Source organism: Pipistrellus kuhlii, unplaced genomic scaffold, assembly GCF_014108245.1.
Source record: "Pipistrellus kuhlii isolate mPipKuh1 unplaced genomic scaffold, mPipKuh1.p scaffold_m20_p_1, whole genome shotgun sequence".
Lineage (NCBI taxonomy): Eukaryota > Metazoa > Chordata > Mammalia > Chiroptera > Vespertilionidae > Pipistrellus > Pipistrellus kuhlii.
Genome location: NW_023425404.1, coordinates 88,525,406 through 88,551,393, shown reverse-complemented (window position 1 = coordinate 88,551,393; position 25,988 = coordinate 88,525,406). Strand labels below are relative to the sequence as shown.

Sequence of the window (25,988 nt, the reverse complement as noted above, 5' to 3'; positions counted from 1 at the left end):
AAGAATAATGACCAAATGAGATCAAATATAAAAACACCCAGCACACAGTTCAAGAGAGTGTGCCTGCCTGGCCAGCATGGCTCAATAGTTGAGTGTCACAGTTCGATTCCCTGTCAGGGCACATGTCCAGGTTTCGGGCTCAATCCCCAGTGGGGGGCATGCAGGAGACAGCCAATCAAGATTTCTCTCTCATTGATATTTCTATCTCTCTCCCTCTCCTTTCCTTTCTCTCTAAAATCAATAAGAACATATTAAAATATGAGAGAGAGACAGAGAGAGACAGAGAGAGACAGAGAGAGAGAGAGAGAGACAGAGAGAGAGACAGAGAGAGAGAGAAGAGTATGCCTTCCTTCTCACCCTCAACTTGCTCTTGGCACTCGGGACAATCTCAGGGTGTCAATGCTGAGGGTAGGCCAGATACTTAGAGGCCAGTGTGGTGGGGGCCTTGGAAACCTAGAGCAACCCAAGGTGGGCGCCCTGGGGAGTCCTGGCAGCCAAGTGCCGATCTGGCTGTCTCCTACCAGCACCCCACCTGGAAAAGGCCACACGGAGCTAGACCTGGGTACTGGGGTTTCCAGAAAGGCTGGTTATTGCCTCTGCGAAGGAATAACCAATCCGCATGCTTTCAGGAAGTGGCTTTATCTCCTCTCCTTCTAGCAGCCCTGTTTCCCTGTCCTCATCTACCCCAGCAAGCCCTCTGACGCTCCCAGGGGAGGGGGCATCAATTGGAGGTCTAAGGCCATGGTCAGCAAACTGCAGCTCACGAGCCATATGTGGCTCTTTGGCCCCAGTTGGAGATGGTCAGCTCTGCCTTTGGCCCTAACTGAGCCTGGGACAGGGTCTTCCCTAGGTTCCTAGCAGCCATCCTTTTCCAGGACAGACAAATGCCTGCTCTTCTGGCCTGACCCTGGAGCTGCTGGCCAGGGCCTTGTGACTTTGCTCCAGCTGCAGGACCAGTTTTTCCCTTCTCCTTGGGATCTGCACTCTGGCCACAGGAGGCACTGCTCCCCCTCAGACCTGATGAGCTCACAGGTCTCTACTACAAAAAGAGGGAGGAAGGCAAGTCACCGCAGGGAGTGCAAAGGGAGGACAATGGCCTTTGACTAATCGCTGCTATGAATCTGGAACTTCCCATGCAGGACTTTACCTCACCCCCCCCCCACCACCACAATGGGGGTGTGCTAGGGGTTGAGAGGCAGTATTCTAACTCACGAACAATAGAAACCGACCTTCAGCTAACATAAGCAAAAAACTAAAAAAATGCACTGCTCACAAAAGTGGCAGAAAAGACAGTACTCAAGGAAGACAGCTAAGATTGGGCCTCCTGTGCGGTTTGAACAGGATGCTGCGCCTGGCTTCTTAGCCTTCAGCTGCCACTGAAAATAATCTCCAAGTGTCCCTACTGTTTTATGTCACCGCTTCTCTCTGTCACAAACCCTCATCCTAACAGACGTGAAACCTTATGCTTCTTCTGCACCACAAACTCAGAGAAGCAAAAACCTTCTTCCAAGCTTTGATCCTGTTACCCCAACTTCAGTCCTGGTTCCCAGACTCAACATACCTGCCTTCCCTCTAAGGCTGCTGACAGCGGACTGGCCACATGGTGTAGCTGGGGGGAGGGGTGGCAGAGGGCTGCTGGCACTACTACAGCTGAGGAATTATAGCTGCAGGTTATAACTGAGGGTTAAGAGGGCCACCTCTCCAATCAGAATTGGCCCTGGCTACAGAAAGAGGTGACACGGACCTCTAGGAAGCTACTACCTGACGTCAGGACAGTGCCCCTGGAGACCCAAAGGAGAAGAGAAGGCGTCCAAGAAGATAGGCTGTGGGGAAGGACAATGGGTAGCAGGCAAAGGTCTCCCCTTGTTATGGGAGCCCTGGGACCTGTTGCAGGAATGATGGCAGAGATCCCAAGGAGAATCCAGTCACTCACTCACACATTCAAGATACTACTACAGGCTCAGTGCCACCATGAAGACACAGGAAAAGGAACCAGTCCCTAATCTCAGAGAGCTTCCTCCACCCACCACCTCCCGCCCCCCCCTCCCCCAGCACATTGTCTAGAATAAACTCTGAGGCGCTATACAACCAAAGGGGAGAAACACACCCCATCTCCCGAGCCCACTGAGGAAGGGCCCTCCAGGCCCCTTCTCTGACCACATGTGGCCTCTAAAACCGCCTCTGGCTCAGGGAATGTTCCCTTCCTATCCAGCTCCACCCCACTCCCAACCAAGGGAGGGGACCTTTGAAAGCTGCCCTAATCTTTGACAGGGACAAATGTTGGCACCAGGCTTATTCACAGATACAACACCTGGCAAGGAGGATTTGCATATGATTTGCAAAAGGTTGGCCTGAGGCTCAAGCCAGGCAAACCTGCTCCTACAGCACATTCCTCCCATCCTGGGCCCAGTTTCTGTCCATAGAGAACCCCTGGATGCTTTTCTTGCTTTCCCCCAAACAGCTCCCATGAAGAAGCCAAAACAGCACCAACTGGCAGAGCTTGGGGACTTCTGGGTGGGTTGGTCCAGCTCAGAGATGACACCTGGCAGGTGACGGTCTCTGAGAAGCTCTGAGAGGGAAGCCTCACCTGTAAGAAGTATTGAAAGCCCGGGACTTCAGTTAAGAACCAAGGAAGCGTCTGGACCTGCCTAATTCTAGCGGCTTAGGTCCCAGAAAGGAGTGAACACGCCCTCATATTGGGTGAATGGATGACAGAGGGCTTCCATTGAACAAAGGCCTCAGGGAACTAGGCTTGAATGCTTAGAAGACAGCAGGGGAGAGATGAGACTACACAGCCTGTTTCTGGAATCAAAGAAAAAATATTCTTCTAACTGCCAGTGAGTGAAAGTGTGCTTTAGCCAAAGCTCTGTGCCAGCGATTCACTAGCTCATCTCAGTTTAGCATTGTAAGTTCCCTGTGAGGCGGGCCTCCCCGTTTTAAAGATGAGGTAGCTGAGGCTCAGAGCAGTTAAGTGACTTCTGCTTAAGGGCACCGAAGAGACCAGGGCTCTGACCCGGAAGCTATTAAGATAAACTGGGTGAGAATGATGCCTCAGTATGAGCAGGCTCAGTTTCTTGACTAGGTGAAGCTCATGAAAGCCTGTTCTCCTGCAGATCGGGAAGGGGAAGAGGCCACAGGGGAGAACAGGGCTGTCTCTCCCTCCAACCCACCCCACCCCACCTTACCCCATTGATTCCCTGAGCCTTTAGCAGCTGTGGATATCGGTTTGCTCATCCAGCCATGGAGCCCTTGACAGATGGCAGGAACCACTGTGACCACTTACTGTCTCCTGCTTTCTGGCCTTCCCTAGGGACGCTCAGCCCTGGGCACTGGTCCAGTCTCCCTGGCCACCTGCCTTAAGCCCCCTGCCCCCTGCCCCTTTTCTGATGCTGTGCCCCTTGACCCACCTCCACAGGTCAGTGCACCCCAGCAGCAGGGGATTGGCATTCACACCAGGTCTGAGTGACCTCAGAGCCCATGCCCTTTCTGCTTGGTCTCCCTGCCCAACCTGCCGCCCCTCCCCCAAACCTCGTGCCCTCAGCACCAGGCCTCTTTCCCAGTGACTGCTCCTTCCACCTCCCACAGTCTTTTGGGGAGGAGGTTGTTCCCCAGGCAGAGATCCCCAATGGGAAAGGTGATGACAGGGCCACAGAACAGCTCCCTGAACAGGAGGGCCAGCCGTGCTGGGTGCCCCAGGTGCTGTCAGCAAGGAAAGCTGCTCACAGTCAGCTCAGCCTGGGCACCTGCTCTGCAGGAAGTCGAGGGGACTTTGCTGGAAACCTGCCTTTAATCTTGGCTTCCTGTTTTCTGCCCCTGGGGACGCCCAGACAGGACTGAGTTTCAAACTATTTCACACCAGCTTCTTTAAACTGTCATCTCAAAGTAGATGCTGGGGGTGGGGAGGAGTAATGAAGCAGGGAAGATAGGCCCTTCCCTTTCCAGGAGACCCTAGGAGCAGAGCACTGCCCAGCCAAATGGTGCTTAAGCTCAGGACCTCTGGCCATCAACAACCAACCCAATTTAGCATCAAGCTAGCGCAGTTGTGCCATCTAATAAAAATGCAACCCTGCCTTCCTACCACAGTATCTAATTTCCCTGTTTATTGAATTAGCCTCTCAAGCAAAACCCATGCTCACTCTTTGCTCACTTCTCCATTTCCAGCATCCAGCACAGTGCCTAGCACTTAGCAGGTGCTCAGTATTTACTGAATGAGCAAATGAATGGGACGGTTGGGAGTTAATTAGCTCTTCACTAGAGCAGCAGTCGCCAGCCTTTTGGACCTCATGCATCACCATTGGTCCATGGACCACTGCCCTAGAGCAGTGTTTCCCAAAGTGTGGTACGCGTACCCCCAGGGGTTCGGGAAGAGTTTGGTGGGGGCACGTGTTGTACCGGAGTTTGGTGGGGATATGCACTGCACCGTGCTTAGCTGCGCCTAATTCTACGTTCTCATGAGTACGAGGGGTACTCAGTGTTATAGAAGTTTGGACATGTGTCCAAAGCTTGGGAAACACCGCCCTGGAGTCCAGTTCTGGGGCACAGAGCCCTTTATTGATTTGTCCCCTGTGCCTGGGGTTCGGGGGGGTTAAATTTTATTTTGCTCTACTGTGAAGAGGTGGAGCCAAGATTCAAATGCAAGTCTATTTGACTCTAAAGTTCATGCTCTGGCCACATAAACCCAGAGGGAGAGGCTGGGGGAGTCAAATGCATTTAAGTTTAAGCAAAGATGGTAACAAAATTGGGACAGGGGTTAGAGCATTTTCTCCAAATCCCCGCAGTCCTTTCCTATTTTGCTAGCTGATTCAGGCAAGGTAGGAGAGCTGTCAACTTCTCCCTCCTAGAAGCCTTTGCAGAGCTGCTTGAAATGCTTTCTTTTAGGCTGAGCGATGGCCCCATCGGCCCCCACTTTATCATTCCATCTTGACCTCAGAGGAGAAAAAGGGGAACCAAAGGGGCTGAGCATCTTCACATCCCTCTCACCCCTAGGCAGTTATCTTGCTGAATCTGCACCATCTCTCATGAGAGGTGTACTTTGAGCAGGGTCTTACAGAAGAGGAAACTAAGCTCAGAGAACTTAAGTAACTAACCCAAGGTCACACAGCTGGTAAATGGTTCAGCTGAGATTTAAGATTTGAATCCCAGCTCTTCCTTGGCGCTCCCTACAGAGGTGGCAGCCATCTCCTACTCGGCACCATGGCTGCCCTCAGAGCCCAAGATTGCCAAAAAGAGGACCAAGAAGTTCATCCGGCACCAGTCAGACCGATATGTCAAAATTAAGCGGAACTGGCGGAAACCCAGAGGCACTGACAATAGAGTCCCAGAGATTCAAGGACAAGATCCTGATGCCCAGCTTTGGTTATGGGAGCAACAAGAAAACAGAGCACATGCTGCCCAGTGGCTTTCGAAAGTTTCGGGTCCACAATGTCAAGAGCTGCTGATGTGCAACACATCTCCCTGCGCTGAGATTGCTCACAGCGCCTCCTCAAGAACCCGGAAGCCATTGTGGAAAGAGCAGCCCCGCTGGCCATCAGCCGCCAATCCCGATGCCAGGCTGCTCAGCAAAGTGAATAGACAGATTGTGTGCACAATGTACTTGTGTTAATAAAATCATAAAATTCTGCTACACACACAAGAAAAACTGAATCCCAAATTCATGCTTTTCTCCGCTATACCAGTCATAGCTCTCTCTCAGATTCACTGGATCTCTCCTCAAAGGGCAGGGGTGTAACTACTTCCCTCCTTGAAGGGCTGGCCTCTTCCTGGGAAGGTGGCCCAGGGGTGCATTGGGTCAAAGGGCCAACCTGTGGTTTGTCTCGGAGGCATACCCAACTCCTGTTCCTAGCAATGTAAGACTCTACAATCTGCAGCCACACTCTCCCACAGGGCCCTTTACTGTTCACTTCTCTCCCTCAGCCCCTCCCTAATTTTGAATTTCAAGATTTTGTCAGTACAACTCATTTCCCCCACTTGAGAATGCCCCTACACTCTGCCCACCCAACCCAGTCCCTATGAAGTGCCTTAACACCTCCTACCTACATTGGAGTCTCTGATCTGTCCACCCCCACTCTGTGCCCCCACACAGACCCTGCTCCTGTAATTCAAAGCAGATCACCTCCCTGTCCCTTGTTAATAATGATATATAATAACAGGCACTATTGAGAGCTGACCATGTGCCAGCCACAGCACACAAAGCATTTTAAATGTATTTACTCATTTCCTATCTCACATAATCTTAAAACTATGGGGCTATTTCCCCCATTTTACCAAGTGGGGGTTTAAAGCATAGAAAAGTTAAGTAACTTTCCCAAAGTCACACAGCTATTGACAACTTCTTTACTAGTTCTAGGCTGAAAACAAAGTCTAAGAAAGTCCCACAAGGCTCTTTGGATCTCTCTAGACCCTGTGGCTTCCAGCGACCCCCGTCTCCCACCACTTTCCTGGACCCACACCACCATGCTGAGCTACTTACAGTTCCCAAAGACGTCAAGCTCTCTCACCCCTCCCAGCCTCTGTCCGTGCCATTTCCTAGCCTCGAGTTCCCGCTCTAAGAAGTCTCCCCATTAGCCCTCCCCTCTTCTCCGTTTCCCGTGGGCCTGGTACATCACCTCTCCACTTCTACCAATTACTTCTTTGAGATTGTCTGTTGGCCCATCAGTTTTACTACTGAGAACTCAATGGCAGTCATGAAGGAGTCCCACAAGTAGATTCCAGAACCGGGCCTGCCATTAAGTGTCTGGAAATGAATGAATAAATGCTTCTGCTGCGAGTGAGGCCCACTCTCCACCAGCAGGTCAGAAGAGAGGGCTCCAGGCCCGGCCTCAATCGCGTCTTCAGCGGCGGAGCTGCGCCCCGAGAAGCTGGAGGCGGCTCCCGGGCGCCCCAGCGGGGTCCTCCGCCAGCTCTCACGGCTGGCAGGTGGCGGCTGGGCGTGGGGGACACACCTCCCGCCGTGCCCCCGGCGCCCGGCAGGGGGCGCCGCCCGCCGGCTCCCGCTCCGCCGGCCCACGCCCCGCCGCACGTCCGGCGGGCTCCCTCGCGCAGGCGCGCTGCCGCGGGCGGAGGATCCGGCCGCGCTTCCTCCGGCCGGGCCTTTGCGCTTCCTCCCTGCGGAGCCCCGGGCGAGCCGAGTTCGGCCCCGCCGCCGAGCCCGCCGCCGCCCTCCGCTCCGCCCCACCCCGCACCCTGTCCGGGGTCCTGCTGGGGCGGGGTCCCAGCGGGGCGTCCTCCCGGCCGCGCCGCCGTCGGGCCGGCCACCGGCCAGGGGTTCCTCCGCCCCAGCCAGCCCGAGGTCGCCGGAGCCTCCGCGGCGAGAGCGCGGGGAGCCCCGCGGCCCCGACCCAGCGTCGGACGGCCCTGCCGCGACGCTCCGAAATCGACCCTTGTTGGTGGCGTTCGGAAGCGGAACTCTGCCGGGGCCGCGCCGGCTACATTGTTTCCTCCCCCGTTCCCGCCCGCCCCCTTCCCCCGCCTTTCTTCCCTCCCCGACCCCAGCCGCGCGGTCGGCCCCTGGCCTCCGTCTGGCCGTCCCTCCTTCCTTCACCTCTTCGCACCCGCACCTCCGCTCCGCGCGCCCGGACCCCTGCTCCCCTCCCCTCGCCCTGGCCGCGTGGGCCGTCCCGCAGGCCGCTGATGCTGCCCGCAGCGAGGTGGCTCGGACCGCAGTTTCCCAGGAGAGGTGAGTGCCTGGCAGGCCTGGAGGGCGGACGTGGGAGTGCTTCCCGGGGGAGAGGGGAAAGGTCTCCCATTCCGCTTCTTTGGCTTCGGGTGGAGCTGCCGTCGCGTCCACTCCCATCCCCCACTTCCCTTGCCCCTCCTTCCTGGGTTCGGATTCTCCCGGGAGTCCCTGTCAGCCCGACTGGGAGGGGAGCGCAGGAGGGAGCTGCTGCCCTCTGAGTCCCACAGACTGGTCTCCAGCCGCGCTGAGTGTCCCCCCTCTTTCCCCAGGAGAGGCTGGCTGGAGCCTGGAGGGAGGGAGCCTGGGAAAGGGCAGTGTGCTGTTCCCTGTCTTGGGCCCCCCGCAGGTTCCCTGGCCTGTCTGCTGCTTCTGACCCCTCCCTCCCTCTTTTCCTCCCTCAGCTGAGGCTCTGCCAGCTCCAGGGTGCCCAGGGCCCAGAGATTGAACTTGTCACCCTGACATCCCAGACCAGCCTAAGCCAAGGGATCTCTGGCCTTGGGTGGGGACACTGGGCAGGGCTTTTGTCTTAGGTGGAGGTAGCACTGGGTGTTAGGACCATGTCCCACCACCTAACAGTCCGGTCAGCCTGCTCTCCTAGATGTCTCAGGGCCAAGGCCAGGTGTTAGGAAGGGGCGTGTCCAGCTACCAGATTCTTGAAGCTTCACTAGGGGTACAGCTCCTCTCCCGTTTGAGCACCAGAGAACTGAGGCTCAAAGGGGGATGTTACTCCCCCAGGACTCTGGTAGTTTTGCCTTCTGTGCTTACATCCCCCACGCTGCAGGTGGAGGGCTTCTGGAGGTTGGATGGCAACCAGACAGGCACCTTTGCGGATCAGGGACACAGGCTCCCAGCCTGGCCCAAGGGACCCTATGAAGTGGGCATATGCCCCACAGAGGGCTGGAGGGGAGGGAACTTCCGGCCTCAGCTCTGCTGGGTAAAGCTCAGACAGCATCTGCTCTGCCATGGGATTTCCCTGCTAGTGCCTGAGGCTGGATCCCACCAATGTATGTGAGAACACCCATCTGGTGTGAAACAGCTTGATGGTCAGTTCCAACCCAGCCTTTCCCACACCGTGGTCCTAGCTAGCATAGGGACAGCCAGGGTCAGGATGTGAATGAGAGCCAGATGAGGAAGATGAGAGCCCTGTTCCCAAAGGGAGCACCCTACAGCCTTGGCATAGGAGCACTTTCAGGAGTATGTACAGGCACCAGGGGCCTGTTCCAAGCATCTCACACCATGGGGGTTCCAGTGTCTTTAGGGGGGACCTCAGCAGGAATGGCAAAGGCAGCAAGAAGGAGATTGGGAGTGTGCAGGATCCTCTTGCTCCTGAAAAGAGTGGGAGGTTCCCGGAGGATCTTGAGCCATGTCTGAGCCTCTACCCTTGATTTTGAATTTTTTTTCTGGTCATCCTGACATGCAAAGTGGAGGGGAACCAGATGTGGTTGGCCTGTGAGGGCTCCCCTCACCTAGCGGTAATTTTCTTTCCAGCCTGAGGGGCTGGAGCTGAGGCCTGACATTGTTAGGTGCTTTTATACCAACCAACTATGACCTGTACTGGTGTAGCTGGGTCCTGAGACGTTTATAGAAAAGGGTCTGGCTTCAGGCTAGCGTGTGTGCAGGGATATGTATTTTATCTGGCAAGCTTGGTACCACCTTCCTTCTCAGAAGTGATTCCTTTTCTCTCTGTGTTGGGTTGGGAGCAAGAAAGGACAGAAAATGGTCCCCAGCATCACTGCAAGGGACACCAGACCCCAAGAGGTTGAGCCCTATGAAGCATCTGAGACCAGGCAGGGACTGAGACTAACGATCCACAGTGAGATGAGGCTTCCCTAACAAGCCTCCAGGTGGCCTGATCGGCAGGATAGCCTGAATCTAGTTCTGAATTTCATCTTTTGAGGAATTTCAAAGCCTTGACACATAGTGCCCCAAAAGAGAGGTGTTTGGCCTGGGAAAGACATGGTAGGAAGAGATCCTGATGTATCGGAGGGGCTGCCTCTAGTGTAACAGAAGGGTGTCCCATGGCAAAAGATTTTCCAGACACAAGAACCAGAGCTGGGGAGCAGTTGGAGCTCAGGAAAGCAAATCTGAGTCATTGTGAGAAAACTATATGTATTATTTTTTAATTAAGAAAGACAAAACAGAATACAGGTGATTTAGAAAACAACAAAAATCACCCACTATTTCTTTACAAATTATAGCATTTTGGAATTCCTTGCCAGTCTTTTCTGATTGTTTCTTCATCACTATTGTCATTTGAATGTGCAGGCAATGACACCTTTTTTTGTTTAATATGTGTCTATGGGCATTTTATCATATTGCTACATGGTCTGTGTAACTTTGCCTCTAAAAAATTATAGAATTTTCCAAATAGCTGCCACAGCAACCTCACTCAGACCTCCTTACTGTGAGCATGTGCACCTGTTGCCCATCTGTTGTTGTGGTGGTTGTTACTACAGCCAGGAGTGTTGGGAGTGGTCAGCTTGGCTCCCAATCAATGTAGGTTCTAGGCCCAGCCATGCCATTTAGGCCTGGTGGAGGGGCCTTGAAGAGTTCACCCTCTGAGCCAGAGTTCCTTTGTATTGTATATACACCTGGGATGGTGATACCTCTTTGGAGGACGGGGAAGTGGATAGTGTAAACTAACCAAGGTGCTAGAAAGTGCTGGCACAGCCCCTGGCTTCTGTAGGCATTTTGTCAGGAGGGGTTGGCACTCCTGACAAATGTGGAGTGCCCACCACAGGCTGCCTCAACATATGGGGAAGACACCTGGGGCAGGCTTAGCTGATGGCTCACGCAGCCAAGGGCTGGTCTCTGCTGGGGGCGGGGGGGGGGGAGGGGGGGCGGGGAGGAGCGGCTTATGAAACCCTCTTTATGTCCCTTAGGCTCTGGACTACTATGGCCTCCCTGCCTTCCCCCTCCCCATCACCTTGTGATTTGCCAGCCAAGTTCATGGGCCTGGCTCTAAGAAGATAGGATATTGGTTGGTTTCTGGAACCTGATCATATCCACTCTCTTTGCCCAGCATCAGAACTGAGTGGATGAGGCCTCTGTGAGCTTCAGCTACTTCCTAGGCCATTTTGGGAAGCCCTGCATTTCCCCGCTGGAGATAAAGGCCTGCTTTCCCTGGGAAAACAGACCTGGGCAAGGAACCCAGGCGTTCTGAGCCCCGACCTGGTACAGCCGTGCCAACCTCATCCTCCCAGATGGCCAGGGGGGGAAGAAAACTATGGGAGGCAGGGCTTTTAGAGTCTCCGGCGGGGAGTTTAAAGAAAGCATCAATGGTCCACAAATTCCTGGGGAAGTCTTGTGTGTGAGCGCCCTCCTCTGTGGCAGGTATTGCCCGGGTCTAACCTGAGTGTGTACTGCTGTGACACTGCTTGCTTCCTCTTGTTCTGCTTCTGTGGAAACTACAGAATTGGGAGCGCCCTCCTGGAGCCACCTCATGGACAGCAGGAGGAAACCAGTCTCAGCTTGTCATTCCCAGGCTAGGAAGCCATTGTCCCAGATGGCTCAGGACTAACCTAGGCAGAGGATCCTCCCCAAAATGGCCCATTCAATGCAGAGGTCCCCCATGCATGTGACCTTGGACTCTGGCTGCCAATCTTCTGCCTGTGAAGTGTCTCCTTGCTCCCTGGTCTTGGTTCAGGGGAAGTAGGTATTACAGCTGCCCTCCTGTCCCATGGCTTGGGATGAGGTCACAGGGTGGGGTCCTCTCCAAGATGCTGGTCCGGCTTGGGTAAGCCCTTTGGATGTTTCTCGGTCCCCACTTGGTTGGACGGGATGGGCGGAGCAGCAGGCCACCCCCCATACCAGGCAGGGAGCCCTCCTTCCATTCCTCCTCTCCTCTGGGTCCCTTTATTCAAGGGCTGGAAATAGAATCTGCTAAGTAATGATTAAAGTCAAATTCAAAGCTAAAAATAAAGAGCTGGTGAAGGGAGAGCTCGTGTGCTCCCTGCATGGCTGAGGGGAGAAGTGAGCAGGGCGGGGCTAGCTTCGAAAGGTCAAGGCCCTGCTTCCTGGGAGAGGCCACAGCCCGCTGGGGTATCAGGACTGCGCCAACCAATTGTGGAATCTCTTAACCAGCGGGATGCAGCCTGCCCCAGTCGGGCAGACTGGCTGGGCCAGGGAGGGAATCCCATTCTTTCCTTGGGGAAACTGAGGCCCAGAAGGGAGAAGTGGTCCGTGACTTTCCTGAAGCTACCCGTGGCAGGCCCCAGGGACCTGAGGGCCACATGCAGCCCAGCTCACCCTTTCTGCCTGCTCAGTTTCTCTTCCTGGTTTTGAGGTACTATGATAAGAGTAGTTTCTCATCGCACACCAGCTCTGTACGCCTCCGTGGGGCTGGGCCTCCAACCGCAGCTTCCCTCCACTTCCCTCCCCCACCCCCACCCTTCTGTGGTCGGGACCCAGAGTTGTAGGAGCAAGCAGAAGAGAGGCTGCCTGATGCCCCCTCTGCCCATCCTGCTCTCCACACAGTTGGAAGCCTGTGGGTGGGTGAAAGTCTGGGTGTCATTCTGACGCCTGTTCACCCTAGCTGTTGCTCTTCAGTCCTGCCTAGTACCTGGTCCTCACTAAGACTCAGGCATCTGTGGTCTGTGTTGTCCACACTTCAGGGAGACTGGGAGGGGGAGGATGAAGAAGGAACCCTGGGAGCTCCCCTACTGGCCTGCTGTTGGAGAGACCAGATGGGGAGAGGAGTCAATTAGGGGAGGCCTGTGGTTACGACTTCCTGGCAGAGCTGAGGATCTGCGTAGGCTGTAACAGTGGAGGGCTTCCTGGAGGGGAAGGGCCGTGAAAATCAAGAAGCATTTGCAGAAGAGGCAGGGTTGGGGCAGAGTTTCTTGCTTGGAGCTTCTACCCTCCCTAGGGTTGCTGGCTTCTCTCGTTGCAGTGTGGCCCTAGACCAGTGGTCAGCAAACTTATTAGTCAACAGAACCAAATATCAATAGTACAGCGATTGAAATTTCTTTTGAGAGCCAAATTTTTTAAACAAACTTCTTCTAACGCCACTTCTTCAAAGTAGATGCACCCAGGCTGTGGTATCTTGTAGAAGAGCCACATACAAGGGGCCAAAGAGCCGCATGTGGCTCGTGAGCTGCAGTTTGCCAACCACGGCCCTGGACAAGCTCTTGCCTCTGTGCGAAGCAGGGTGTGGCACACTCAGAGTGGGCACAGATGTAACTTGTGCTTTCCTGAACAGGAGGCCAAGCTCTGGGCAAACCTCACATGAGGTCTGTCCATTTCAGGGTGTCATCTGTCCATTTCAGGGTGTCATCTGTTCTGCCCAAGGAAAAGTTGAAGGTTTTTCCCCTGATCAAATTCAGACAGAGCTGAGCTCAACTCCCTGCTCTGCCTCATGGAAGCTGGGTGACACTGCTCAGAGCCTACTTCCTCCTCTGACAAATAGATCAGCAGTAAAATCTCAGAGTTTTTGGAGGATTAGTAAGTAATTAGCTTTCGGTGGGTCAGTAGTTTCTCCTTCTATGCTTTCATTTTTATAATCCATCCTGCTGGGGAGGCAGCAAGGCTGTATGTCCTGTGTTGGACCCTCATTGTTTTTCCTTCTGAGTGGTATGTTCTGTGGATCCCTTTCTGAGATTGGAAGACCAGGATTCTAGGCCAAAGTTCTAGACAGCTCATGGGCTTCTGGGCCTCAGTCCCCCCAACTGTAACTTGGCTAGGAGACTTTGGGTGAGGAACATGTACGCTCTATGATTTCTAAGGGCTCTTTGGAGATCAGTGCTGAGAGGTTGTATGTAAATATAGGCAAATGAAGATGCAAACTATACAGCCTAAGCTCAGGACTGAGGAGGATCCTGGGGAGGCCCAGTCAGTGCATGCAGATAATTAGGCCCTGAGTGGAAATTAGGAACCTTTCTGGGCCAGGAGTCTCAGCCTCCAGCTGCAGGCAGCCTAGGGAATGAAATTCCCGTTGGCATCCTCTCACTTCCCAAACCACTAGAACTAGATGGTACTACCCTTCCCACTGAGCCAGCCATTAGGGTCAGAAAAAAAGCCAGTGAGTTGCTGTAATTTCGTTTTTTAACATTTTCAGCCATTAAACTGGCTTCTCCCCTTAAGGAAGGGGTGCTGAAGGCTGTGGGAGCACTGGGGATGGGGTTTGGGCAACATACACTGAGCCAAAGTAGAGCATCCTTTCAGGCCTTCCCTGGTCCCCAGAGAAGTCTAGGCATTCCAAGGGTCTGGTGCCCAGTTCTGCTGCCTAACCAGAGACATCCGCAGTGGGGGTGCTGAGTGCTCTGGGACCACCTGCTTGGGTCAGCCAGAACCTTTCACCCTCATAGTCTGGTGCATGGCCAGGGGCGCCCCAGTGCCCAAAGCCTGGGTGTCCTTTGCAGAGGTGGGGCTGTTTTTACTGCCAAACCAGCCAAACTGCTGCCAGTGCCCCACCCTTCTCAGGTGCATTGCCCTTCCGGAGGGACATGCCCAAATCAGAAATCTGCTTGTTTTTGTCCTGTGACCTGTCAGAAACTTCTGCGCTGGCTTCACAGTCTTTGTGTGCCCTACCCTGAGCCTTCTTCAGCCTTAACTTTCTCTGTACCACGGTTTGGAATCTTAAGTCTGGCCTGATCTAGCACACACCCCTTCAAGTTGCTTCCACCTAAAATCCTCCCAGTTGCAGCTCCCTTCCCCTTCCTCCTGAGAGTCTTCCCAGGTTGCCCAGGTCTATCCTGTCTGTTGATGCACTGAGGACACCGGACTGGTTTGCTGTTTGGAGGACATTGAGTGGAGTTCTTGGAGCCCTAAGGGCAGGACCTCCTGGGCCCTTTCCTCCTCCTGCCCAACCTGGCCCACCAAGGATAGTGCTGGGTGCATAAGGAGGCTCTTGAAAATGTGACTCAAAAACTGACTCAAAGAATGAAAAACTGACTTAAGGTGGACCTGCCTGTTGCCTCTAGTGGCTGCCCATGCTCCACACCCAGACTCTAGCTGGGTCCTGTGGCAGATCAGAGTCTCTGGGGGCATGGCCCCGAGTTCCCCTAGGTCTCTTGTGCACTTCCCCTTTCAGTGGGTATTTTTAGCTGGGTATAAACAGTTTCTGAAGGCGCCCATACCTCATTAGGCAGTGGCGTTTTGGTGAGGGGGCAGGGCAGGAGCCCCTTGACCTCCCAGGGCTCTCAGCATGTGCCTGGCTGTGGGGGTCTAAAACTGTCTCCAGGGCAACAAAATGGCAGCCCAGGAATTTCTGGGCTCCTGCCCCCACCAGCCTGGGCTCCCAAGAAAGGCCTGCCTGAGGCTGTGGCCACTGACCTCAGTACTTGGGCACAAAGCCCAGTCTGTTCCCAGGACCCCAGCACAAGGACTGCTAGGAGCAGAGTTTGGGGCAGGAAGTCAGAGTGAAGCATTGACTTAACAAAGTTACAAAGTTCCCTGTCCCCAAGTCCTATGGTGGTGGGGTGACAGCTGCTGTCCTTCAGGGTTAAATATAGTCCTGCTGGTTATGGGACCTCAGTGTGGTACAGCCATCCTAGCTTCCCCTTTCTTTTGTTGGTTCATTCATTCAGCATTCTGGGCCCAGCCCATGCTGGGGACGTGAGTCAGTCCCCCCTCCCCCTTTTCCTCTAAGAGTCCCAGGCCAGGACCAGTGAGGTTCTTACTGGAGCATTGGAATGTGTGAGAGGCTGTGGATGGAGGCTTAGAGCAGCCAGCACAGCTGGGGATCACAGAAAGCTACTGACAGAGGTGGCTTTCAAAAAGTTATTTATTTTCAGTCTTATTTTTAGGGAGAAGGTAATATATGCATGTTTAAAAAAAAAAAAAAAAAGTCAAGGATAAAATAGCAAATATACAGTGAAAAGTAGTTTCCCTTGAACTTAATGCTCCCCCTTCCCATCTCAGAGGCAACATTGCTTATCAGTTTCCTCTATCTTTCAAAGATAATCTGTGCATATGAATTTAGGGAGGAATTGTATGTCACTTTGAAAAACAACTTGTAACATACCTTGGATGACATTCTGCACCTTGTTCTTCTATATAACCTTTTGAATATTTCAAATCTACCAAAAAGCTGAAATAATAGTATAATGAAAACCCATATATTCTTTACCCAGATTCACCAGTTCTAAACATTTTGCCACATTTGCTTTGCCTCTTTTATATACATAGACACGTGTACATATGTATTTTTTTGCTGACATATTTAGTGTTAGTTGCAGGCATCATACCCTTTACTCCAAAGTATTCTGTTTTTATTTTATTATCATTATCATCATCATCATTATTATTTTAATCCTCATCCAAGGAGTGAGGATATTTTTTCCCATTGATTCTTAGAGTGGTGGGGAGAGAGAGAAACATGATGTGAACATCAGTTGGTTGCCTCCCACAGGTGCCCGGACCTGAGGTGGAGATTGGATGTGCCCTTGACCGGAATCAAACCTGTGACCCTTCAGTGCACAAGCTAACATTCCAGCTACTGAGCCATACCAGCCAGGGCTTATTTGATTTTTAGAGAGATGTCCATTTGTTGTTCCACTTATTTATGCATTCATTGGTTGATATTTTAAATTTTTTATTGAAACTTAGAGAAAGGAAGGGAAAGAGAAATATCGATGTAAGAGAAACATCAATCAGTTGCCTCCTGTATGTGCCCCAACAAGGGTCAAACCCGAAACGTAGGTAAGTGCCCTGACCAGGATCAAACCCACCACCCTCTGGTGTATAGGACTACGCTCCAACCAACTAAGCTATACCAGCCAGAGCTCATTGGTTGATTCTTGTATGTGCCCCAACCAAGGATCAAACTGCCAACCTTGGCATTTTGGGACAACACTAACCAACTGAGCTTCCCAGCCAGGGCTTACTCTGAAGCATTTCAGTGTGGATCTCTAACATAATAATCTCAGTACCATGGTCACACTTATGTTGTTGAACATTTCCATTTTTCCAATTGTCCTGTAATGATTCCTATAGCTATTTTTTCCCTCTATCTCAGAATCTCATTTAGAATAACTCATTGAATATTGTCCCCTTTCTTTACTCCCCAGCTTTATTGACATATAACATTGAAAGTTTAAGGTGTACAATGTAATGATTGGATATTTATATATATTGCAAAAAGTTACCAAAATATGGTTAGTTAACACACCCTTCACCTCACATAATTATCATTTTTTTGTTTTATCCTGTTTCTTTCCTGTCATATTTAATCTAAAACATTCCCCAGCCTTTGTTTGTTTTGTCTTTTATGACATTGGCTTTAAGAGTCCAGGCCAACCCTGACCAATGTGGCTCAATGGTTGAGTGTTCATGAACCAGAAAGTCAGGGTTCGATTCCCAGTCAGGACACATAGCCAGGTTGCGGCCCGATCTCCTGTAGGGGGCATGCAGGAGCCAGCTGATTAATGATTCTCTCTCACTATTGATGTTTCTCTCCCCCTCCTTCTCTCCTTTCTGAAATCAATAAAAATACATTTAAGAAAAAAAATCCAGGCCAATTATTTAGGTTCCACCTGATAGCATCCTCCTGAGTGAGTCAGGTTCAACAGCTCTGCAGATACCACATCAGAATCTGTCCTCAGCATCATAGCAGGAGGCACTCGTTGCTTCTCTTATTGTTGGTGATCCTTAATTTGACCATTTGGTTAGCAAGACGTCTGCCAGATCTCTGTTGTGAAGGTGCTTTTTCATCTTCTGATCAATCGGTGGGCTGGTATTTGGAAACTGTCCAGCAGCTTTTCCTTTAATGACTTGGGTTGGCTTTTGCCATTTACTCTGTCATGAAGAGTGTTGTGTATCAGCAGCTACAGATCTGTTCTGGCCCCATTAGCTGAAATATGTTGTTCCCTTTTTAGGGATACCTGGTCATTTATTTACTTGGCCCTTATTAATGGACATAAAAAGATGTCTCCCAATCTCTTGCTACTACAAACAGTACTGTGTGGACTGTCACACTACATTTTTTAGGCACACATCCAACCAAAGCATTTCCTCTGCTCCCTGAAAGTTGAGTGGAATTTCCTTGGATAGAGCAGGGGAGGGAGTGGAAAGACAATGCCAAGGCAGGACATGGTAACAGCAGGTAGAAAACAGGCATAACTGAGGCACTGGAGAGCTGGCAAGTCCCAGAGCAGCGCTGGAGCTATGGGATTATCGCCAACCCTTTGTACTGATGGGAGCACTGGGTGGTCAAGTTGCAACCAGTAGAGCAAAGGGGAGAACTTGGCTCCTCCCTCCCCAAGCCTGGCTCCTCCCTCCCCAAGCCTGGCTCCTCCCTCTCCAAGTCTGGCCCCTCAAGGAAGGCCACCCAGATTACTGCTTCCTGGGCTTGTCCCTTCTCTGAGCATCACTCGCTACTCCTCCCTTACATTCTCCTAGACCAGTGTGGTCCTGGCATGGTGGGCAGGGGAGGCATGGAGGCACAGAGGTGGGTGACATCTGAGCCCTCAGGTGTCAGGGGGGAGAGAGGGTGACCACCTTGCCTCTTGGTCTCACTCGGGGTCTCCTATAAAATGGTGTACCCTTTTTTTCAGTTGTTAGAGGACTTGACAAGCTGTAACGTGCCAAAGACAGGGTCTGGCACAGAATAAGTGCTCAGAAAACAGGGCCTGCTATTATTTTTATTATCAGCATCAAGTCAGTGGGGAGGCGGCAGCAGCTGCAGGCTGGGAAAAGAGTGTTTGCAAACTGACAGCTGAGAGGTGACTAATGATGCCACAGCCTCAAAGCCCTCCTGCAGTGGCCTGTTTTGGGGGGAGAGGGAGGTGTGGGATGTGGAGAGTAAGCAGAGTGCCTATTTAAAAGGGCCTGAGGTTGGGGGCTCCAATTCAAGGTCTGGGCTGTGTGACTTCCAACAAGTTGTTTTCAACCGTGTGAGCCTTTGTTTCTGCTTCCATAAAATGGGGGTGAGGAGCTCACAGTTCCCACAATATGCGGACCACAAGAGCTCAGGGGTGGTTTCTGTGCCCCAGGCAGCTCAGTTGTATTGGGGGGTGGGGGGGTCATGGGTCATCTTCCTTGGGCCTCAGTCTTCCTGTCAGACATGAAGATTGGTAGGCTGACCTTTGGGGAAGAGAAGAGAGGTGAGGGGTTATGCCAGACACTTCCAAGCCTAGGGCCTCATTCTATTGCCCCCACAGCCTGCTTGCAGGGGCTCCCAGTCCCTACTTTTCAGGATGAGGGATCTGAGGCTCAGAGGGGTGAGTCATTCACCCAGGTTGCACACTTGACAGTGCCAGGTCTGCCTGACTCTAGAACCAGGAGTGAGGCCTGGAAGTGGGTGGTTCTCCCGGTTCTACCTCCCTGGCTCCTTCTGGTCTCAGATCACATGCTGTGCTGCTGAGGCCCCGTGACCCCCAAAAGTAAACCCTGGTTCCTCGCATTGCCATTTGAAGCCCCCACACCCTATAAGGTTATGCCAGGTCCAATTCAGCGAATTGCCAGAGTGAACCCATCCCATCTGGGCTCAGGCAATCACACAACCAGCATCCAGAAGCCCCTTCCTGTCTGCCTCCTGCCCATGCAGGCCCATCCTGCACCATAGGTTAGGCCAGTTTCGAACATTTATGATGGAATCACATGGCATGTGCCCAGTCTAGGTCTGATTTCTTGGTTAACACTATGTTTCAAGGTTTATCCATGTTTCATAGCTGTAGCTTATTGATGTTCGTCACAGCACAGTGTTACCAGTGTTCCGTGGGTATACCATCTGACTTTTCGGAGGCATCTGGGCAGCTGTCCATTTTGAGGCTTATTACAAATCATGCTGCAGTGAGTGCCCTGTGCCTGACTCAGTGGACACCTGCCCTGTTTTCTATTGAGTGTGCGCCCTGAAGTGGGATTACCAGGTTATAGGGTCGGTGAGCCTTGGCTTAAAGATACTGCCTGGGCAAGATTTTATAGACAAAGAAACTAGGAGGTCCACAAAGGACAGGTGACTTTCCCAAGTCACATAGCACCTTCCCCCCCAGTTCACAGAACTTCCCTAGGCTCTCTTCCCCTGCAGACCAGTTAGCTAGCATCAGGCTTGGGGCGGATGGGGCAGGTTGCACTGGTGCTACTCAGCCCCGAACCTCTTTTGCCTCTGTTGGCTATTTGTCAGTCTGTAAGCCCCCTATTGGCCTGGGGTTGGTGGCCCCCTCACTCCCAGCCCCAGCTCTGGCTGCCTTTGGCACCTGTTTATATTGCTATGGGGAAGGAGTGGGATCTCAGTAACTTGCAGGAGGTGGAGGCATATTCTCATATTTTCCATCTTCCCTTTCTCCCCACAGCTCTCATGGTACCAAGTGACAGGCTGGCCTTCCTGTGACACGGGGACGCCAGATCTGAGAAGATGTCAGCAATACAGGTACCGTGGAGGCGGGGTCTGGGCAGTTGAGCATCCCCATCCCCCATGGGATGCTGAGCAGAAAAAGGGTTTCAGATCAATTCATTTCCCTTTCTCCCAGCCCTCTGTCTTAACCCTGGCCTTCAACAAAGTAGAATTCCAGGGCCCACTGTCACAGGGCCCTCAAGCTGGGAGCACAGGTCTCAGTCAATGGAGAAGGTCAACTGGAAGGAACCCAAAGTTCTTGTGGGAGGTAGCACCTCACCTGGCCCACAGATGCCAGCCAAGAGTTATGACCTCGAGGGTTTGTGGTAGGTGGGTGCAGAGGGGCCCCAGGCTGCACCTGCCCATTCGTTGCCTGTCCTGCAGGCCGCCTGGCCATCTGGTACAGAATGTATTGCCAAGTACAACTTCCATGGCACTGCTGAGCAGGACCTTCCCTTCTGCAAGGGAGATGTGCTCACCATTGTGGCCGTCACCAAGGTAATCAGGGACCTCACATGACTACCCCCACCCTCTCCCACCTCTGGGCATTCCCTCTGGGTCCTGGTTCCCTGCAGAGGAGGGTGGGCCTGAGAGTGTGTGTGGGCTGCCCTTCCCCTAGGACCCCAACTGGTACAAAGCCAAGAACAAGGTGGGCCGTGAAGGCATCATTCCAGCCAACTATGTCCAAAAGCGGGAGGGCGTGAAGGTCGGCACCAAACTTAGCCTCATGCCGTGAGTACCTGAGGGGGGTCCTCTCCCAGCCTGGGGAGGAGGGAGGAGGAGGAACCCTGATTCCCCCAGGAAAGAGTCAGGAAAACTGGAGACCAGAGGAAAGGCTGAAATGTCCTGAGGGCTTCTCAAGATGAGGGAAGGGCATGGGTGCTGGACCACAAAGGGGGAGAATGGGTCTAGGCCTGAAGATAGAAGGGGGGGGGTGGGGGCAGAGGGAGGGCCTTCAGAAAGTAGAGCCTGGCAGATGCAGGAGGAGGCTGGCAGGGGCACCAGGCTCCTTACCCGTGGGCCACCATGACCCCTGGCCTGCCGTCCCCCAGTTGGTTCCATGGCAAGATCACACGGGAGCAGGCAGAACGGCTTCTCTGCCCACCAGAGACAGGCCTGTTCCTCGTGCGGGAGAGCACCAACTACCCTGGTGACTACACGCTGTGCGTGAGTTGCGATGGCAAGGTGGAGCACTACCGTATCATGTACCACGCCAGCAAGCTCAGCATCGATGAGGAGGTGTACTTCGAGAACCTCATGCAGCTGGTGGAGGTGAGCTGCAGCACCCACAGGCCTGGATGTGGCCTCTAGTCCCACCACTCTGGCTTTGTGACCCTGGGATTGTCATGCAGACTGAGTGGCACTTACTGTGTGGCAGGGTGGATCTGTGATCCCACATTGCCACCACAGGGAGGAGAAGGGGGAGAGAGAGAAACATTGATGTGAGAGAGAGACATCGACTGGTTGCCTGCCACATGTACTCCAGGAATTGGGCCAGGAATTGCACCTGCAGCCGAGGTATGTGCACTTGGCCAGGAATCAAACCTGAGATCTTCCGTCCTCGGGCTGATACTCCAACCACTGAGAAAAATTGGCCAGAACCTCGTTTCTGTTTTCTCAAGTACTAGTTTTGTGTTTTTAAGAATATTTTTATTTATTTCTGGAGAGAGAGGAAGGGAGAAGGAGAGAGAAAGAGAAGCATCACTGTGAGAACAGAGTACCGATCGGCTGCCTCCTACACACCCCTTAACGAGGATCGAGCCACAATCTGAGAATGTGCCCTGACCAGGAATCAAACCAGCAACCTTTTGGTGCATGGGATGACGCCCAGCCAACTGGGCTATGGCATCAGCCAGGGCACTATCCCCATTTCATCGGCCAGGTTCCGAGCAGTTAAGATACTTGCCTGAGGTCACATAACTATAAATTGGAGGTGCCAGGATTTGAATCCTAGACCTAGCTTCCTTCCAGCCACTTACAGAACTACATGGCCAAGTGTGTGTATATAGCATGACCTCATGAGCTACGCATTAATGGCCAGGATCCCCTGGTCTCATGCGCCTTCAAGGATGTGCCCACGTGTCCCTGTCACTCTAGACAGCCTCCCAGGTGCCTCCTGAATTCACTCTCGGCTTCTTTCCCCCTGCCTATCTGGTTTGGCCTCTGGCAGGGAAGAGTCCTGGGCATGCCTGGCTACAAACTGGTTTTTGGACTGAGTCAGGGAATGCTGGGAAGGACCAGAGTTGTAGCAACAATGAGGGATCTGTCCAGCAACTGGGTGTGAGGTGGCATGGGCAGTGGGTCATGTGTCAGTCTGGGGCCTCCCTAATACAAGCGCTGCCAAAAATAGGGAGCCCTCCCCAACCAAAGCAACTTGGGGCTGGTTGGTATGAGCCTCTGCCGCCCTCTGGTGGTCAGATCTGGGCAGTGTGTGTGAGCAGCTGATGATGGCCTGTCCTGTACCCTGCAGCACTATACCTCAGATGCAGATGGACTCTGCACTCGGCTCATCAAGCCAAAGGTCATGGAGGGCACAGTGGCAGCCCAGGATGAGTTCTTCCGCAGTGAGTGCCACCCCCATCCCCAGTCCTCACTTGCCTACTCGCCTCCTGCTACCCAGGCTTCTTGGCACTTCCCATCCCAGGTGCTCTGGGGACTTCCAGGGAACCCCACACACTATAGTCGGCCTCTGTCTCTCCTGCTGTGAACTCTCTTCGAGCCTCAACACCCCTCACTGGACCCCTTTCCTTCTATCAGGTGGCTGGGCGCTGAATATGAAGGACCTAAAGCTGCTGCAGACCATTGGGAAGGGGGAGTTTGGAGGTGAGCAGGAGGAGCTGGGAGCCCTTCGAGGGGCCAAGGGACTGAGGGGAGTCCGGGAATAACCCCAAACACTCCACACAGACGTGATGCTGGGCGATTACCGAGGGAACAAAGTTGCTGTCAAATGCATTAAGAACGATGCCACTGCCCAGGCCTTCCTGGCTGAAGCCTCGGTCATGACGTGAGTTGGGTAGGGTGTATGGGAGGCTGTCCCTCACGGTGAGAGGTGGGGGTGAGATGGCTTGGCAGGCTCTGATCACTTCATCCTGCCCCAGGCAACTTCGGCATAGCAACCTGGTACAGCTTCTGGGCGTGATTGTGGAAGAGAAGGGCGGACTCTACATCGTCACCGAGTACATGGCCAAGGTGTGCACCAGCCCCAAGAGTCACCCTGTGCTGGAGCTGAATACTTGGCCTTTCCAACTGCCGCAAGCCCCTCTCTGTACCATGGGGCTCTGCTCTCAGTCCCCTCCTTCCAACTGAGCTTTGAAGCCCCCACAGCTCAGCTTTTGTCCTGGCTCATCATTTTATTCACTTCAACGTTGGACAAATTGTATCGCCTCTAAGCCTCTGTTTCCTCATCTGTGAAACGGAGATACTAAGTTCACCTCACAGTGATGAGAATTAAAAGAGAATGCTGAGCAGTGTCCAGCTGTAGAACCTAATATTCAAGTCACCTCCTCCCATGTTCCTCTCCTAACACCTCCCTTGGTGTCACCTTTCACCCAGCCTCAGGCTCACTGTTCCCAGAGCTAGAGGCAAGTCTAACCCATGGGGCCATGGTCTGTCTCTCCTGTCCCAGGGGAGCTTGGTGGACTATCTTCGGTCACGGGGTCGGTCGGTGCTGGGCGGAGACTGTCTCCTCAAGTTCTCACTGTGAGTGAAGCAGCCCCTGGGGGAGGGGCCCACCCTGCTGGGGGAGGCCTATCTGAGGGGACACGTGGCTGCCTCGCCCCTAGAGACGTGTGTGAGGCTATGGAATACCTGGAAGGCAACAACTTTGTGCACCGGGACCTGGCCGCCCGAAATGTGCTGGTGTCTGAGGACAACGTGGCCAAGGTCAGTGACTTCGGCCTCACCAAGGAGGCCTCCAGCACCCAGGACACCGGCAAGCTGCCAGTCAAGTGGACAGCCCCTGAAGCCCTGCGAGAGAAGGTGGGTGGGCCTCCCCCTGTATCCTGAGCAGTGAGGACAGGGATCCTGGGTCACCCTACCCCCAAATTCCCAGGACCTGACACAGCTTTTCCCATCCACGTGGCAGAAATTCTCCACCAAGTCTGATGTGTGGAGTTTCGGAATTCTTCTCTGGGAAATCTACTCCTTTGGGCGAGTGCCTTATCCAAGAATTGTGAGTGTGGGCACTGGGGTGGGACAGGCTGGGGTACAAGGTGTGGGGCCTCCCTGGGCCTGGGTGTGGGCAGAGCAAAAGGGGACCCCTGGAGAGGGGTGCTGAGTAGGGATCCCCTCCAAGGGTTAGGCCCTTCACAGATTCATGCCACCCGTCTGCCCTCAGCCCCTGAAGGACGTCGTCCCTCGGGTGGAGAAGGGCTACAAGATGGATGCCCCTGACGGCTGCCCGGCGGCAGTCTACGAGGTGATGAAGAACTGCTGGCAGCTGGACGCCGCCACACGGCCCTCCTTCCTGCAGCTCCGAGAGCAGCTCGAGCGCATCAAAACCCATGAGCTGCACCTGTGACATCTGGGCTCGCACAGGTCATGGGCCTCTGGGGACTCAACCTGGGGACTGGACCTCGTGCCCCTACTTGCTGGGCCTGAGCCTGAACTGAGCCCAAGTGGACCTCTTTCCTCTGTCCCAGCCTGTGCCCCCCTGTCCCCCTCAGGGACCTTGCCTAGGCCCGGCACCTCTCATGGACCCACTGTGGGATTTGGGGGATTCCGCTGACGGCCAAGAAGAGGAGGGTGAGGAGCAGGAGGCAGATGCCCACCGTGGTCAAGCTTCCCTGGCCTCCCACCTCTCACTGTCCTAGAGTTTTATTCCTTTACTTTTTTGAGGTTCTTTTCCATGTGCTTATTTTTTATTATTTTTCACAATAAGGAGAAAGAAAGTACCCAGGAAATGGGCATTTTACAAGAAGTACGAATCTTATTTTTCCTGTCCTGCCTAGGGTTGGGAAAACAGGCCCCTCTCTCCAGGGACCCATCGCCCCAGCCTTGTTCCCGTTCTGTGTCGCCTCGGTCGCCCTGTGTTTGCGCTTGACCATGTTGCACTGTTTGCATGCGCCCGAGGCGGACGTCTGTCAGGGGCTTGGAGTTCGTGTGTGCTGCTGCCGCCTGCCTTGTGAGATAGAATTGTAATAAACCACTCCATGAGGACACCACTGCCCAGCCTCGGCGCTTCCTCCCTGAGCCTGCCTGCCCCCATCTCCTATCCCCATGCCATCTCGTCCATCCCTCTGTCTCTGTGAGTGGGGCTGTGCTTGCCCTGTGAGTGGAGGGGTGGGGAGCACGGCCGGAAGCAGTGGCCGCCGCTTTGTGTAAGCTGCACCCGTGAGTGTCCTGTGTCTGCCGTGGGAGCTCTCACCACTGCCCTCCCCCCCATTCTGCTATAGCCCCAGGCTGGGCCCTGGGACCATCTGGGCTCTGGGGCCCTGTCCTCAGAGTAATGCCTGGTGTACTGGCTGTCTCTCCTGCTGTGTTCAAGCCATCAGCACACAGAAGGCTGGAGCCAAGCATGGGGGTGGGGGTGGGGGTGGGTGGTGCGAGCCTGACCAGCTACAGATGGGGTCTCCCTGGTGGGAGGCAAAGAAAATCAGAGGAGCTGTTGACCCTGGAGGGGGAGGGGAGGGAGGCTCTGAGCTGCTGGTGGTTCTTCCGGTTCACCTGAGATGTAAGCACTGCCCAGCCCCAGGCCTGAGTATGCGAATGTGAGCGCCTGTAGGGGACACAGGTGGGGAATGAGGACCAGCCAGGACATGGTCTTCCTCTCAGGTTCCCAGAGCAATAGTACAGAACCTCTGAGGGACAGGGCCGGCTCACTTCACCCACTGACACAGGCAGGGGGTGTCCTTGTCCAATTGGGTTTCTGACCCTTCCTGTTCCAGTCACCAGGGCCTGACACCAGGCTGTTCTTTTTTTCTTTTTCTAAAGTTTATTTTAGAGAGGGAAGAGGGACAGAGAAAGAAACATCAGAGGGAGAGAGAAACATCAGTCAGCTGCCTCTCGTAAGGGCCCTGACCACAGCCCAAACCTAAAACCTCT

The 25,988-nt window shown here is 53.6% G+C and overlaps 1 protein-coding gene and 1 pseudogene across 1 annotated transcript; both read left to right on the top strand.

Annotated features, from left to right (window-relative positions):
- Window positions 1-2,466: 2,466 nt before the first annotated feature.
- On the top strand, window positions 2,467-5,806 carry LOC123652960 (annotated as a pseudogene).
- A 1,244-nt stretch (window positions 5,807-7,050) lies between these two features.
- On the top strand, window positions 7,051-25,108 carry CSK (C-terminal Src kinase). Its single transcript, XM_036455575.2, has 13 exons — window positions 7,051-7,675; window positions 19,906-19,982; window positions 20,331-20,444; window positions 20,566-20,678; window positions 20,999-21,218; window positions 22,417-22,510; window positions 22,704-22,769; window positions 22,851-22,950; window positions 23,045-23,135; window positions 23,572-23,645; window positions 23,729-23,924; window positions 24,031-24,117; window positions 24,283-25,108. Exons 2-13 carry the CDS (start codon window positions 19,968-19,970, stop codon window positions 24,463-24,465), a joined length of 1,353 nt encoding a protein of 450 aa, XP_036311468.1. The 5' UTR covers window positions 7,051-7,675; window positions 19,906-19,967; the 3' UTR covers window positions 24,466-25,108.
- The last annotated feature ends 880 nt before the right edge of the window (window positions 25,109-25,988 follow it).